Source organism: Balaenoptera physalus (genome assembly GCF_965194825.1).
Source record: "Balaenoptera physalus genome assembly, chromosome: X".
In the NCBI taxonomy this organism is placed as follows: Eukaryota; Metazoa; Chordata; class Mammalia; order Artiodactyla; family Balaenopteridae; genus Balaenoptera; species Balaenoptera physalus.
In genome coordinates this window covers 4783618-4798743 of record NC_138903.1, presented here as the reverse complement: position 1 = coordinate 4798743, position 15126 = coordinate 4783618, and the positions used below count along the sequence as shown (strand labels likewise).

Genomic DNA, 15126 nt, shown 5'->3' with positions numbered 1-15126 from the left:
CAGACAAGAACAAAAAGCGAGGAGAGGAATTGTTTTTCCTGTGTTTTCCACGTGAAGTGCTTCAGTGTGATTATGGGGGTGGGTAGGTGGAAGGCCGTTTGTCCGCACCCCTTGGCTAACTGGGGCCCCCCGGAGTTGACCTGGCAGGTGTGCAGGGGCATCTGGGGTTTCCCTGGAAGACTCATCACTGTTCGCACTTGGCGTCCGGGGCGCTGGAACTGGTAGCTGCTGCAGAGATCACGTCTTTCTTGACCGCTCGTCGCGTGGGGCAGTGCCCGGCTGTCCTGCTCCAGTCCTTCCGTGTGCGAGGGAGTCCTGCCATCACTCGGCCTCAGTCTGCTCCAGCTGCCCTAACAGCAGTACACAGGCTGGGTGGCTCACACAGCACACGTGTTTTTCTCACGGTTCTGGAGCCGGGGAAGTCCAAGACCAAGGTCAGGTGGATTCCGTGTCTGTGGAGAGTCCGATCTCTGTTCACAGTAACGTCTGTGTCCTCACGTAACAGAAGGGGTTGGGGGGCTCTCTCTGTGGGTCTCTTTTAGGAGGGTCCTAATCCGATTCAGGAGGGCTCCTCCCTCATGACCTCACCACCTCCCAAAGGCCCCACCTCCTAGCAGCGTCCATCACATGGGGAATTAGCATTTAACACAGGAATTCAGGGGACACGCACGCTGTGTCTACAGCAGCTACCTCCCTTGCCTGTCGGTGCCCCTCGGCAGGGGGCATGATGAACCTCTTGTCGGCCCTCTTAGGGTGGTCTTCCCGGCCTGCATCCCTTGGGTAGAGTCAGCCCCTAACCTCCGACTGTGGTGTCTGACCTTTCCATGTACTTCAGTAGTAAGGACTGAGGGAGGAGTCTTTCCAGTTTTATTTTTAAGAGGCCATTGTTCGCATCCATCAAGATTGTGTCTCCTCAGGGAAAGCTCATTTTATACCTTAAATCCTGAGAAAGTCTTGGTCTCTTCCTAGGCCAAAGGTAGGGGACAACGCTGCTAAGTCTTCTGTCCTTGGGCACAAACGTCACGGTTTCTAAAAGACAGCCTTCCTTTTGGTTGACTGAGAACCATCTCACGCACCCTGTCCTTTGTCCCCCACGTCCTCATACTGATAGGCTGACTCCAGGAGTGTCTCTGTGTTCAGGAACAGTCCGGCCGCATTCCTTCTGGGCTAAAATCTAGGTGTTGACAGGGCTGCATTCCTTCTGGAGGCTCTAGAGGAGAGTTTTCTTGTCTGTCCGGCTTCTAGAGGTCACCCACCTTCCTCATCTTGTGACCCTGTGTTGCCTGACCTCTGCTTCTGTCCTCACATCTCCTCTGACTCTGGCCCTCCTGCCTGCCTCTCAGAAGGATCCTTGTGATCCTGGAGAATCATCTCGCCACCTCAGGACTCTTACGTAACCACACCTGCAAGGTCCATCTTGCCATGAAACCTATTCAGAGGTTCTGGAGATGAGGGCACGCGCATCTTTGCGGGGCTGTTATTCTTTCTACTGCAGGTTGTTTGTGTCACCGCTGAGCTGTAAAGTGCGGTGCCTTGTAGATTCTGCATATAAGTTGTGTCTGTGTGTGTGTATTTTCTCTCACTTTGTGGCCTGCCTTTTCTTCCTGGGGTCCTTTAATTTTGATGAAAGCCCCTTTATCCATGTGTTCTTCTAGGGTTCTTACTGTGTGTTCTGTGTATGAAACCTTCGTAGAACCCACGGTTCCAAAGATGGTCTCCTGTATTTTCTTCCAGAAGTTTTATAGCTTTGGCTTTTCATTTAGGTTTATGAGTCTAAGAGTCAGTGTTCATTTTTTTCCCTCCAGTACAGATATATTTCCATAGAGATACATACGATCTAGCAACATTTTTTGAACCGGTTCATTTTTAAAATGATTTTCTTAAACTTTATTATGGATTACCAGAAAAAAAAAATTCTTGACTAATACCCATAACTATTAAAGGGAATAATTGACAATGCCAGTGAATCTTGCTGAATGCTAATCAAGATTTTTACTTTACAAGTGATCACTCAGTTAAATTATTATTACCGATCTTCATTTTAAGGAGTTGAGTTTGTTATTACTTCTTTACAGTTGAAAATTCTAGCCACAGGAAACAGTACATCAGACCCTTAAATACTTTCCTCTAAGCCTGCTAGAGCAAGCAAGCTGCTAATTTGAAGCACATATTACTGGGACTCATAATCTCATGCTTGCTAATTACTCATTTCGGTCTTTTACATCCCTAAACACGAGGATGTGTTCCCTCTTACATGCAAGCTCATCGGTAAAGGTTAACCCGCACAGACTAGGGAAGTCTCCCCCGTGTGTATAAACAACGCGCAGTGCTGGTGGCCCCTGGAGAGGGCACCCGAGCGCCCTCAGCGTGTGGAGACTTGCAGTGTTTGCTGGAGACGGCATCTGTGTCCTCCTCGTCTTGTTTTCTTTCTCCTCCCCAGAATGCCAGGCCTCTGTGTTCGGCGTCTAACGTAGCCTCTGCCTGGCGTCCCTTTTCAGGTCTGAGAGGATGTTCCTGGACTTCCAGGTCCTTGCGGTTAGCAGAGGGCCACATATCAGTAGGTCTGAGCTGGGAAAAATACCCTGATTTGCATACTGCCTTTTCTCTATCACTCTTTCTGCAAAGCTTCCCTTTACCTTTGCAGGTATTTGACTGTTCCTTTTTTTTTTTTTTTCCCCCAAACAAACTTTAATAAGCTTTTCAGTCCCAATCACTGAGTTGTGTATTTAACTTGGCAAGGATGTTTCTGTCTCACTTAACCACGTTTTTTCAGTGCCTCTCACAGAGAATGTGCCCAGTGCACCTATGTGAAGAGGCATGCTTCACCCAGGGGAGAGGTGAACGGAGCTAGGTAGGGAGTGGGGTCCTACCTCCGGCTGGGAACGTGCTGAGGGTGGGTTTGTGGAGGGTCAGGTGGCCAGGAGGAGACGTAGGGCCGTCCATGCAGGGCCTGTGGGTCCAGCGTGCGGCCCAGGGTCTTTGACCGGCTCGGGGCCTGTCTCCTTTAACGGGACTGGAATGTCTGCGGCATCCCGCACAGTCTCCACAGCTGCTCTGCTCACCCGGTGGCTTTGCACAGTGGTGTCCTGTCCTGGAGACAGAGCCGTCTGCCCCCTGCGGGTGGGACCCTTGTCCTTCTCGGGCCGGCGCAGCCTGCCGGGTGGCTGTCTCGACTCGGAGGACAGTGGCCTCTGGACCTTGGACTCCAAGAGTGAGAAAGCAAGCAACTGGCAGACGCCTTACGCTCGAGAGACAGGACATGCCAGCAGTGCACCGACCCACAGCCTCCCGAGCGTCCGACCCAGCGTCTGGACCACAGACCCTGCAGCCATCAGTGCTGCGCGCCTGCAGCTTCCCACGCGGGACGGGCCAGATAGATACGCCCCCAAACCAGCCATGCGCGTGCCCCGCTTATGGTAGCCACCTCCTGGGCCCCCGCCCTGCAGCCTCCAGCCAGGCGGTCCCTGCAGCCGGCCCCGTTCCCGGGAGGGCTGTCCACTTCCCTGCCGGCCTTTCTGCCATGGCTCAGCCAAGCGCTGGCCGAGTCTGCCCGCGGAGAGCTAGGCGTAGGCGCCTCCGCTTGCGCTCACCACCGGCGGGTCCTCCTTGGCTCCCGGAAGGGCCTTTTGTCCTGTAGGGCCTCCTGCCTCAGGCTGTGCCCCTGCCAGCCCCTCTCAGAACCTGATACGTCCACACCTTCTTCTGCCTTCCTCCAGATCCACCAGTGCCCTTCCGCCGCACCTGGGGTGACCGGCGCCTTTAGCAGGTACCTTCTTCCGCTTTGGCCTTGCTCGTCACAGCGGCTGGTCAGGCTGGTGGTCGCCCTGGCCGGTTGACCCGGCAGGGGTACGGCAGAGGCAACTCGGAGCCAAGCGTGGCGCCGATAGAGGCTCTGGGCTTCGCGCCGTGTGCCGGGAGCATGGAGAACAGCAGCTAACAGCTGTTGCACAAACACTTTTCGCCATGAGGGTGCTAGAAATTATTAAGCAAGCTGGGCCGCCCTAAGAAGTCAAGAAAAGCCCTGGGCAGCCCCTGACAGCAGAGCCCGCTGGGTCGGATGGCTCATCTCCTGTCTTCCTGAGAAGCGCCAGCCGTGTCTGCAGGCTCTCGTCATCTAGAGCTTAGGCTGTAGGATGGCTGTGCCGCTTGACCTAAGGGTCCATTTTTGGGAACGGACGCTTATTTTCCAGTGAGGTCCTTCTTCACTGGAGGAAATCAAGGATCCCCTGCTAGAAAGCGCAGAGAGCAAGTGTGTCGGTCTCAGCAGCCGTTCTCAAACCGAGGCCCCCGGCAACAGCTGTTGCTTCCTGTTCTGTGGTCCCAGGGCTAGAAATCCTCCTTCTCGATTTCCACTTGGGAGAGAGATGAACCAGTTCACTAATCCTTTCAGTATGGTATGTTCCACCAAGTTGTCTGTAGTTTACTCCAAGATACATGTTGCTTCAAAAGAAAAAAAAAAAGAAAGTTTAAGTATGCATGGGATGCAATACAGAGGAAAGTGTAAATAGATTATTTTTTCTTTAACTTCTGCTAATCTATGCGTGTAGTCGTTAAAATCAAGCTTTTCTTGGTTAAACTTGATCTGTTTTTAAAATCGCTGACTGCAGAGCACAGGGCTTTGGTAAAAACAGGTCAGGTCAGTGGTTCTCCCCCGTGTTTAGCACGCACACCCTAGTTTCCTGCTGGTGGTGGGGGGGAGGTTGATGAAACACAGCGCTGGGCCTCACCCAGTTTCTACTCAGTAGATCTGGGGTGAGGCCCAAGTATTTGCATTCCTGATGCTCCTGGTCCAGGGACCACACTTTGAGAACCAGTGGGTTAGGGAAACCAGTGGTAGGTGAACAAAATAAGTGAAGTTTTTCAAGGAGTGTATTCAGTGATTGATTACCTACTATATACTACCACGATGGCTTAGAAAAACGGCACCACCACTTTGATCAAAATGTACCGTGCGCCGCGTTTTTATCGTTAAAGCCGTTTCACATGTAAACTACGTAGCTTTCACCACGTGGAAGAAGACTGCTCCATTTCTGGGTGAGAGGAAGAGTGGAGCCGGCTACATCCGTCTGCTTCCTCTTCTGCAACTTCCTGTTTGCCAGACTGTGACAATTTGATTTTAGCCCAAGATGGGCTCGTCCGCCTTTCCACGTGGAAAGGTATGTTGTATCGTTAAGGAACTGACTATCTGTAGCACAAAACAGTGTCTTTAGGTCACCTTCCTCCTCCTTTTTTTTTAGTAACTGGAAATAATCAAAGTAAGACTGTTCTCAAGATATATTAAGTTCTGAGAAGCATTATCTCGCTTTGTTCAAGGTGTACAGGATATGGAAGGTGTAAGTTGACCGGAGGGCGGTGATCAATGTGGGTCCACAGTCCGTTTCCAAAACCGGAGGAGCCAGTTGTATTTCGATTTTTAAATTATTATTTTAAAGAGGAATGCATTGATTCCGTGATATGTACGCTCTGGGTGGGGGGTGGGGGGCGGCGGTGGCCTGGGGCAGCGTCTGTAATCCAAAGCTCGTTGGTGTTTGTACAGGGAAGCGCGAGAAGGTTCAGGCTAAGTGTCCCAAATATTAAACATTAAAATTGACTCTGTTTTTGCTGCTGAATGAGAACTTTTCCGTTTCCGGAAGTTTATGGATTATGGGGCTGGGGACGCGGCGTCAGTGTGCCTGTCCGAGGCCGGGTGGTCAGTTAACAAGTATTTGTGAAGCTAGGGAACGTGTAACACTGTGGGAAGGAATCCCAGATGGTTACCACTTCCTTTTAAAGTAAAGCACCCGGAACGAGGCCCTGTGACTTGTCGGATGCAGCAGCCCTTGCCGTTTTGGGAGCTGTGGTGTGCAGGCAGGGAAAGCAGAGCTCGTCCGTCGTCTCCGCTGAGCTCACAGATGCTCCCTGACCGCCTTCCGCGGAGCCGCTGCAGGGCACGTGCGCCCCAGACGGCCCTGGAGGCGGGGAGGCCGGCCCGGGTGCCGTGCTCACGGCTGCGCCGGTTACCCGCTCAGCTGACGCAGGCGCCTAGCAGGCGTGTGCCCGTGGAAGACCCCCCAGGGTGCAGACGGGTAAGCTGAGGCCCAACGGGGCGCTGAGCACGTGTCCTGAGTTCCCAGCGGCTGGCCAGCTGTGGGGCAGCGCCTCCAAGCCAGGCCAGCCGGGCTTCCGAGCGCGGGGCCGGGTCCCAGCCCAGAGTCCTCCCGCACGCCCGGGCCTGCGGGCGGCCGCTGCTCCCCACGGTGCCCCCGGAGAAACCGCAGGTCGCCGAGGCGAAGCACCGCCTCCTGGGACGTCCAGCCAGAACGAGGCCAGGCTGGGCATTCGCTGCTCTTCTCGGATCAGGACGCCCTTGCTTTGTGTCGGTGTGGTTCGGAAACGGACGTGGGGTGGGCAGAGAAACCAAGCCAGGTCCTACCCTACATGCTTCTTACTCTCGGGTTGATTGAGGGGTTTTGCTATTAAATAATGCAGATCATGCCTTTAGAACTGGATTAGGTGCAGCTTCGTGCAAGAGAGAAGTGGGGAAATACGCTCACCCCTTCCGTCTTCATAAGCTGAAACACAAACGGATACTGTCCTCAGAGCCTGGGACGGACTCAGCCAGCACTTAAATAGGTTCTCGATGATAAAAGCTGTTACTAAGCATAGTACAACGACAGAAGCTCAGCCTCGTACGAAACAGAGAGGCCTTCCAGGTGTGGTGATGCCTTTTATAGAAACAGTTCAGTGACCCTAAACGTCAGTGCCTTACGTTTTCCCACCTGGGGACCCAGCCCGCAGCTCGGATGAAAGTACCAACCTCTGGGCTGAGTGTGTCCGCTCACCCCCCCTCACCCCACCCCGCCCCCCCGCCATCCGATGCCCTCGTGTCACTGCCTGCCTAGTCCCTTCATCTGCACCTGCTGGGACTGCTGCCTGGATCCTATCCCCCCCGCCACCCAGGGCTGAGGTTCTCGTGTACCTGCAGTATTTTCCTAACACACCTGAGGAAGGGAGCAGCTTGTGTGCGCGTAGCCTGTGGAAAACCACGTGAGTTTCCTGTGAAAAATAACCCAGAAGCACGGCGCAGAGCACAGCTACTTTATGCGGCTTCATTTTAGTTTAGCTTCTGGAGAACCTCTTCCTTTCAAAACGCTGTCCCTTTCATTGATCGTACGCTGTTGTCAGCTGGCGTACTCATTGCCGGGTCTGAGGAGTTTGGCGATGCGTTCAGATCCCCGCTTATTCCACCGAGGGTTTGGGGTGATTTTATCTAAATTGTGAAGAAAAGTGGCTGTCGGCACAGTCTCCTACAGATTTATAATCCCACCGTTCTGTGCCTTTTAAATTGAAAGCTTCAGCTTTAAATAAACGCTGCTTGAAGCATTTTTAAAGAATACACCTGTTTTCTGTCTTCAGCATTAGTCTTTTTTCATGCTCCTTTCTCCTTCCCCGTCCACTTGCTTCAGCACGAGTCCTTCTTGTTAACTCCCCACCCGGCCTCTGCTGCTTTTCCTGGCGCTCCCTCGCCTTCGCAAACCCATCAGTGGTTTCTCACTCGCTTGGTGCCGACGGTGTCTTTTTGTCAGTCTTTCTCTCTCTCTCAGCCGCTAGAAGAAAACGTGTAAGAAAACGTGCTCACGTGTAAGAAGTAAAGTGTACAGCCTCCCTGCCAGTCCATCCATCTCCCCACCCCGAGAGCCCTCCCTCTGTGTCCGCTCACGGGCGAGAAGGATGTAAAAGAGCATGTGTCACAGACAGCCCTCCTCGTCGTCCAGCAGAGGGGTGGACCAGCCCTTCCCTCTCTGCTGGGACTTCTTTAGGGAGATTAAGTGCAGCGTGGGTGCTAGAAAAACTGGAACCACTCAGGTTATTATGCAAACGCTGGCTGCTTCTACCAAGGAGCCCAGGAAGACTTTTCTTCAAGTCCCACCTTCTTTTGTACCAAAAACAGAAAAGGAAACAAAAGCGGGAATTTATTACCCAGCCCAGGGGTCATGCCCAAGCACAGTCTGGCGAGTATGTCGGAGGGTGGAAATCTGAGATCTGCTTGTTGTGTGTCTTATTCCGTCCCCCCAGAATCCAGCCCGTGGTAGAACAGTGAGGACCCAAGGAGTTAAAGCGCTGAAGATGAATTCTGCGTACTTGATACGCAGCTGTAGATGATTTCGCCTTGAAAAGCAGAGGAGAAAGAAAAGCTCTTTCTGTTGCTGGTCATCGTCAAGGCTGAAGCATGCCACCGTGGGGCCGAGGGACCAGGGCCTGTCCGGGGAAGCAGCCTACAGGGAGGCCCTAGCAGGACACATTTAGCCGGTGGGGAGGGGAAGGGCAGGTCAGCCACGGGGTGGGTGGCGGCCTCCTGGGACTGATTCCTTCACCACAGAGCGTCGGCATCTAGGTACGTTGCAGGAAACGCCGCCGCTGTTGCAGGAAGGCTTGGTGTGGGAAGCCCCCCACCCCCGCGCCTGATGACGCAAGTGCCGTGAGGGCGGTGGTCCCGTGCGAGGAAACGAGAAGCACGGGAGTTGTGGTTTCCTACCCGGAGCCGCGCACGAGTGTCTGTCCTCGCGTAGGCGCTTCACCGCTGCGCCCGCGGCCCGGCGCTCGTGCCGGCTGGGAGTAGTTCCTCGGGGCACTGAACGCAGAGGGCTCGCACACGGACCCTTGCGTGCTGCCGTCACGGTGCACGCTTGGGAGGACCAGCTCAGGGCGTCAAGCGCGTGCTCAGGCCCAGATGCGTATGTGCGCGTAGACAAGGCAGTTTCACCGTAGTAGAGACTTCCTTTCTGGGCCAGCCTGTAACGTTCCCGAGCAGCAGAGAGCAGGCCGCCCAGGGCATCGTCTGGTCCCCGTGGCCTGAGAACGTCTCCCCCACGTCCATAGGTCTCCCCGAGAGAGCTTTCCGCCCTGAACCTGACCTGCACTGTGAACACACGTGCTTCTCTGATGTAGACTTGGCATTACCACCGCGCCCACCCTAAAAGCCTCTGTGTCTTCATCTCACTGTGTCTGCAGATACTGAACGGCTGTACTCAGTGGTGTTTGAGGCAGTCTGCGGTCGCTATGGGAAGAAATACAGCTGGGATGTGAAGTCCCTCGTTATGGGCAAGACGGCGTTGGAGGCGGCCCAGATCATCGTAGACACCCTGCAGCTCCCGACGTCCAAGGAGGAGCTGGTGGAAGCCAGCCAGGCGAAGCTGAAGGAGGTGTTCCCCAGCGCCGCGCTCATGCCAGGTGCCGCCCTCTGCCATCCTCGCCATCGTGTCTCTCGCCTTAGTAGTGACTCTCACACTCAGGCGGGGCATGCTAGGGTTGTCCTTTGGTCTTGATAACTTCTCGGAAAATTCTCTTCCTTGTGAGGCTCAGAGGGACTCGAGAGAGAGTTCGGTGGATGCTGTCCTATGCTGCGATTCAATCTTGTCTTTTTAGAGGCTTCTTAAAAGAATATACATTCCTTTCACTGACTCCTGAGGTCCAAAGACATTTGCATTTTGTTTGCATCAGTATTATGTAAAGATTACATTCCTGACAGAATTGCCTCAATGTTTAAACTAGGTGGCTTTCTCTTTTCATAATCAGATAACACGACTAAGGTTTCAGCAGCTATGCAAACTTTAACATTTTGATGATAAGCAAGCACCTAAATCTCCCCAAAGAAGTTTAATTTTTTTTTTTTAAAGTTAAAGGCATAATTCAGTTCTGACATGTCTGTTTGTATGGCCTTTATCGCTCTCTTTACTTGTTTTCCTTTGAAAGGGAAGATGATTTTTCTCCCTTGGGGCATGTTAACTGAAGATTGATCACAATGGAATTGCCTTCTGGTTCTTGCTACAAGTGAGAAGGTCAAGAATGCTCTAGATTACAGGGACAAAAAATGCTTTAAAATGAAGTATTATTTTAAGATTCTTCTCGGAGAAAAGGTGAATACTCAGTCTTCAGAATTCCTGGTGCCGAGGGAGAAAAAGTTTACGGTTACGGCAGTAATTTTGGATTCAAAATTGTATTCACATGAGTTGTCATCATTTTTGAAACATGTGTTGTTACCTGTATTTGTACACATAGCCAGAGGGGCAGATTGAGTATTCCCTGGAACTAGAGAATTTTCTGTCAAAGGGCCCTGCTAGTACCGCTGCCTGTGTCACACAGAAACCGTGTGGGCTGTTCTTGGGTTACACACACACACACCCCTCAGGCACGGGTACAAGCACCACGATTCACACTCCCTTCATCAGCTGCCTCTGGGCTGTTTGCACACCCAGTAATCCCGACAGACTTTAGTGATGGGAACGCATCCATATGTCACAGGAAACAGCTTAAAATTTACCATCTTATCCATGTTTAAGTGTACAGTTCGGTAGTGTTAAGAATGTTGAAGTTGTTGTGTAAACATCACCACTCCGTCTCTCAAACTTTTTATACCTCAAAGCTGAAACTCTGTCCCCATTAAACCCTAACTCCCATTCCTCCCCGTCTCCAGCCCCTGGCGCCCACCCTTCTTCTTTCTATCTCTGTGAATTTGAACTGTTCTAGGTGCCTCATACGGTATTTGTCCTTTTGTGACTAGCTTTTTAAATTTAGCATAATGTCCTCAAGGTTCATCCATGTTGTAGCATGTGATTTTCTCCCTTTGAAGACTCAATCATATTCCACTGTACGGACCACATTTTGTTTATCTCTTCATCTGTCTATAGATAACTGGGTTGCTTCCACCTCTTGGCTGTTGTGAAAACCACTGCTGTGAGCATGTATATACAAATAGCTCTTCAAGACCTTGCTTTCATTTCTTTTGGGTATGGTCCCAGAAGTGCGATTATTGGATTATAAGGTAATTCTGTTTTTAGTCTTTTGAGGCTCCACCATAACTGTCTTCTATACTGGCTGTACCATTTTATTCTTCCTCCAACGGCCCACAAGGGTTCCAGTTTCTCCACATTTTCACCAACACTTGTCATTTTTTGTCTTTTTGATAGTAGCTGTCCTAATGTGTGTGAAGTGGTAATCTCTTGGTTTTGCCTTTCTTTAATGATTAATGACGTGGAGCATTGTTCCATATGTTGTTAGCCATTTGTATGTCTTCTTTGGAGAAATGTCTATTCAAGTCCTTTGCCCGTTTTTTAATAAGGTTATTTGTTTTTTTCTTGTTGAGTTCTAGGAATTCTATATAAATTCTGGATATAAACCACTTATCAGATACATGATTTGCAAATATTTTCTCCCATTTCATAGGTTGCCTATTCACTCTGTTGACTGTGTCCTTTGATACACAGAACTTTTTAAGGTTGATGTACTCCCATTTGGCTGTTTCTGCTCTTGCCTGTGCATTTAGTGTCATATCGAAGAGATTTAAAAAATCCTGTGTCATAATGCTTTTTCCCTATGTATTCTTTCAGGAACTTTATAGTTTTAGCTCTTACCTTTAGGTTTTTAACCCATTTTGAGTTAATTTTTGTGTATGGCGTAAAGTATGAGTTCAGCTTTGTTCCTCACACGTGGATATCCACTTTCCCCAACACAGGTTTGTTGAAGAGACTGTCCTTTCCCCATTGAGTGGTCTTGGTAACTTTGTTGAAGATCATTTGGCCATATGTGTGAGGAGTTTTTTCTGGGCTCTCTATTCTATTCCATTGGTCTATATGCCTGTGTTTATGCTGGCACCACACTGTTGTGATTACTGTACCTTTGTAATGTGTTTTGAAATCAGGTAGTGTGAGATTGTCCAACTTTGTTCTTGTTTTCCAAGATTGTTATGGCGCTTCAGGTTCCATTGAGAGTCCATATAAATGTTAGGAGGGATTTCTGTATTTCTACAAAAATTGCTGTTGGAGTTTTGATATGGATGGCTCTGAATCTGTAGATCGCTTTGGGAAGTATGGACATTATAACAGTATCAAATCTTCCAGTCCGTGAACATGGGATGTCTTTCCATTTATGTGTGTCTCCTTTATTTGTGTCTTATTTATTTGTTTCTTCCAGCAGTGTTTTGTTGTTTCAGTGTACAAGTCTTTCACTTTCTTGGTTAACTTTATTTCTCTTTGATGCTATCGTGACTGGAAGCGTCTAAATTTTCTTTTCACGTTGTTCATTGTTAGTGTATAGAAATGCAACTGATTTTTGCATGTTGATTTTTGTATCCTGCAATGTTGCTGAATTTGTTTATTAGTTCTAACAGTTTTGTGTATGTGTGTGGAATCTTCTACATATAAGAGCATGTCATGTGCGAACAGATAACTTCAGTTCTTCCTTTCCAACGTGGATGCCTTTTATTTATTTTTCTTGCCTGATTGCTCTGGCTAGGACTTGCAGTGCTGTGTTGAATAAAAGTGACAAGAGAAAGCATGTTTGCATGTTCCTGATCTCAGAGGAAGAGCTCTCAGCCTTTTCACATCGAGTATGATGTTGCTGTGTACTTTTCATATATGGCCTTTATTATGTTGAGGTAGTTTTCTTTTATTCTTAGTTTAAGTGTTTATATCATGAAAGGGTGCTGAGTTTTGTCAAATGCTCTTTCTGCATCAGTTGAGATGACCATGTGGTTTTTGTCCTTCATTTTGTTAGTATGGTGTGTCACATTGATTTTTGTATGTTGAACCATCCTTGTGTTCCCCCTTGGTCATCGTGTATAATCCTTTTAATGTGCTCTTTAAATAAGTTTGCTAGTATTTTGCTGAGTATATTTGTATCAATTTCTTGTAGTTTCTTTGTTTGGCTTTGGTACTAAGGTAATGCTGGTCTCACAGAATGAGTTTGGGAGTATATCGTCTTCTTTAATTGTGGGGAAGAGTTTGAGGAGTACTGGTATTAATTCTTTAAAATTTGGTAGAATTCTCCAGTGAATCCATGTGGTCCTATTTTCTTTGTTGGGGGGTTTCTGATTACTGAATTAATCTCCTTAATAGTTACAGGTTTGAACAGACTTTCTCTTTTTGCTTTGATCTTGATAGGTTGTATGTCTCTAGCAATTTATCTATTTCTTCTAGGTTATCCAATTTGTTTGCATACAATTTTTCATATTATTTTCCTTTAATCCTTTTTATTTTTGTGGCATTGGTTTTAATGTCCCATCTTTCATTTCTGATTGTAGTTATGAGTCCTTTTTTTTTTTTCTTAGTTAATGCAGCTAAGGATTTGTCTATACAGTTCATATTTGACCTGGAGTCTCTTTCATGGTTTAACATACGAAGCACCTGTGATGTTTTAGGAATGTAAATATCCTTTTTCTTCCTTATCCACCCAAGCCTTTCAAGTGGTTTTCTTTCTAGAATTTTTGTCCTATATTCTAAGATTTACTTGAGATATGTTATACTACGATTCCAAGAAAATATGATGTCTCACCCAGCTAGTCTGGTTGTTTGGCTGGATTGCCAACAAGTCTATATTGTGAAATCTGCTTGGTGATCCAATCATTGTAGTATCCTCGTTTGTCTCTCCCAGTGACTAGGTATGAGTTAAGTAAGGTGCTAATCGTAGGTGGCAACAGAAGAGAACTGAATCCAGATACCTCCACTATAGAAGTGAGGCAGGAACTAGTTCTTCAAAGACAGTTTAGTCCTACAGAACTCACCTGGATGACTCTTCTTTCTGTGCTACTCCTTCACCTCTTCTAGACAAGAGGGGTAGAGGACCTCTTTATTTACTGATTGATCAAGGTTATGAATCTGGCTTTTTAGCTTGAGAATTTTTGTGTATACTTAAACTTTTACAAGCCTCACAGATGAGAGTAAGGACTTATCAGTGGTTCTAAAGTGTCTTCTTGAAAACATGAGGTCGTTTCCACACACATAACTGGGAGGTGAGCTAAGCATGAGAAGATGACAAGAGTATAAAGAAAAGCCCAAGAACGCACCAAACAGAAGACATGTAAAATCGTGCTGGGATGTTGGGTGAGACCAGGGACCGAGGTCAGAAGGTGCCACTGGACGTTCTGAGTGGGTTAGGATGAGAAGTAGTATTTGGTGATTATACGTACCCCAGAAGGGAAGAAGAACAGGAGGAAAACGCAGGACGGACTGTGGAGCCGAAGGAAAGGCTGCGTGGAAACCTAGACCTGGAAGCACATTTCCTTACAGTTTCTGTTCTATAACATGTTAGTCACAAACACAGTAAGGACAGAGATCAAGTTCGCTCCCTAGTTTCCACCCTTGCTGCGTTCCTCGCGTCGCCTCTTTTATCTGAGCCAAACCTGAATTCCACTGGAAAGGTGACCTCCTGGGGAGTCCCGGGTGTGGTGACTATAACTAGAAAAAGTCACCACTGCCCTCTTTCTAGGTCTAGGTTTTCACCTTGTTCACTCACCGTTTTGTTACCACCACGCAGCTGTGGATGGTAGCATGAGCCCTTGACTCTCATTTCTTTTCTTTCTGAACGTGTTTTCTGGTGGGGTATTTTAGGGTGTGGAAGGCATCTTGAGCCCATTAGAAAAGGAGGCTGTCTGTAGGGACGGTCTATTATTAATTCAATATCCTTCATTTTGAGAATGAAGCTCTTACTTCAGGGTGAGAGCTGTGGCCCCAGCAGGTACTTAGCAAGGAAGGGATGGCAGTTTGCCAGGGGTAGCAGACCCTGATTGTGATGCAGGCCTGTCTGCCTGGGCCAGTCGCCAGGGGAAGCAGGCCCTGGTTATGATGTAGGCGTGCCCCGCTTGGGCCAGGCACCAGCAAAGTAGCCCCTGATAGTGACGTGGGTGTGTCCTTGCCTGGGTCCAGCCGCTTGGGAGGGTAGGGCTGGCCCATGGGGCTTGAGGGCCAGGCACAAGTGGCTTGATTACCTTCCTATCAGCAGCCTAATGACCGAATGCTTTGGATGCCTCTCCTTGAAGTGGGTCATGAATGATCTAGGAGGGAAATACTTTTGACCAGGATGTTCTGTAGGCATTTACCACATGCCTTAGTGATGAAATACAGGATGTAGGTCAGAGGAAGGTCCAATTATCTTCTGGGAAGAGACATCTTCTGAATCGTGGCACAACTTTTTGACAAGAAGTATTGAAATGTATGTGGCCTAACCTAAGAAAAATTTTTGCCACGGGACGTAAGGAAACCTTTTTAACAGGGTCCCCATGAAGGATGCTGATTGTATTTTGATGCTGATTGTATATATGCTCCGTTGTATTTTGAAGCACATTTCTTCAGTCATGGATTCTTTGAGGTGGAT

General features: G+C 48.8%; 1 protein-coding gene across 2 annotated transcripts in view; it reads left to right on the top strand.

Moving 5' to 3' along the window:
* Positions 1-15126, top strand: part of LOC309652462 (pseudouridine-5'-phosphatase-like) — a 134330-nt gene that overhangs the window by 24913 nt on the left and 94291 nt on the right. For both annotated transcript variants that reach the window (XM_082446307.1, XM_082446306.1), the window contains exon 2: positions 8992-9210. In XM_082446307.1, coding sequence (XP_082302433.1) covers positions 8992-9210 — 219 coding nt within the window. The remainder of the gene's footprint in view (positions 1-8991; positions 9211-15126) is intronic.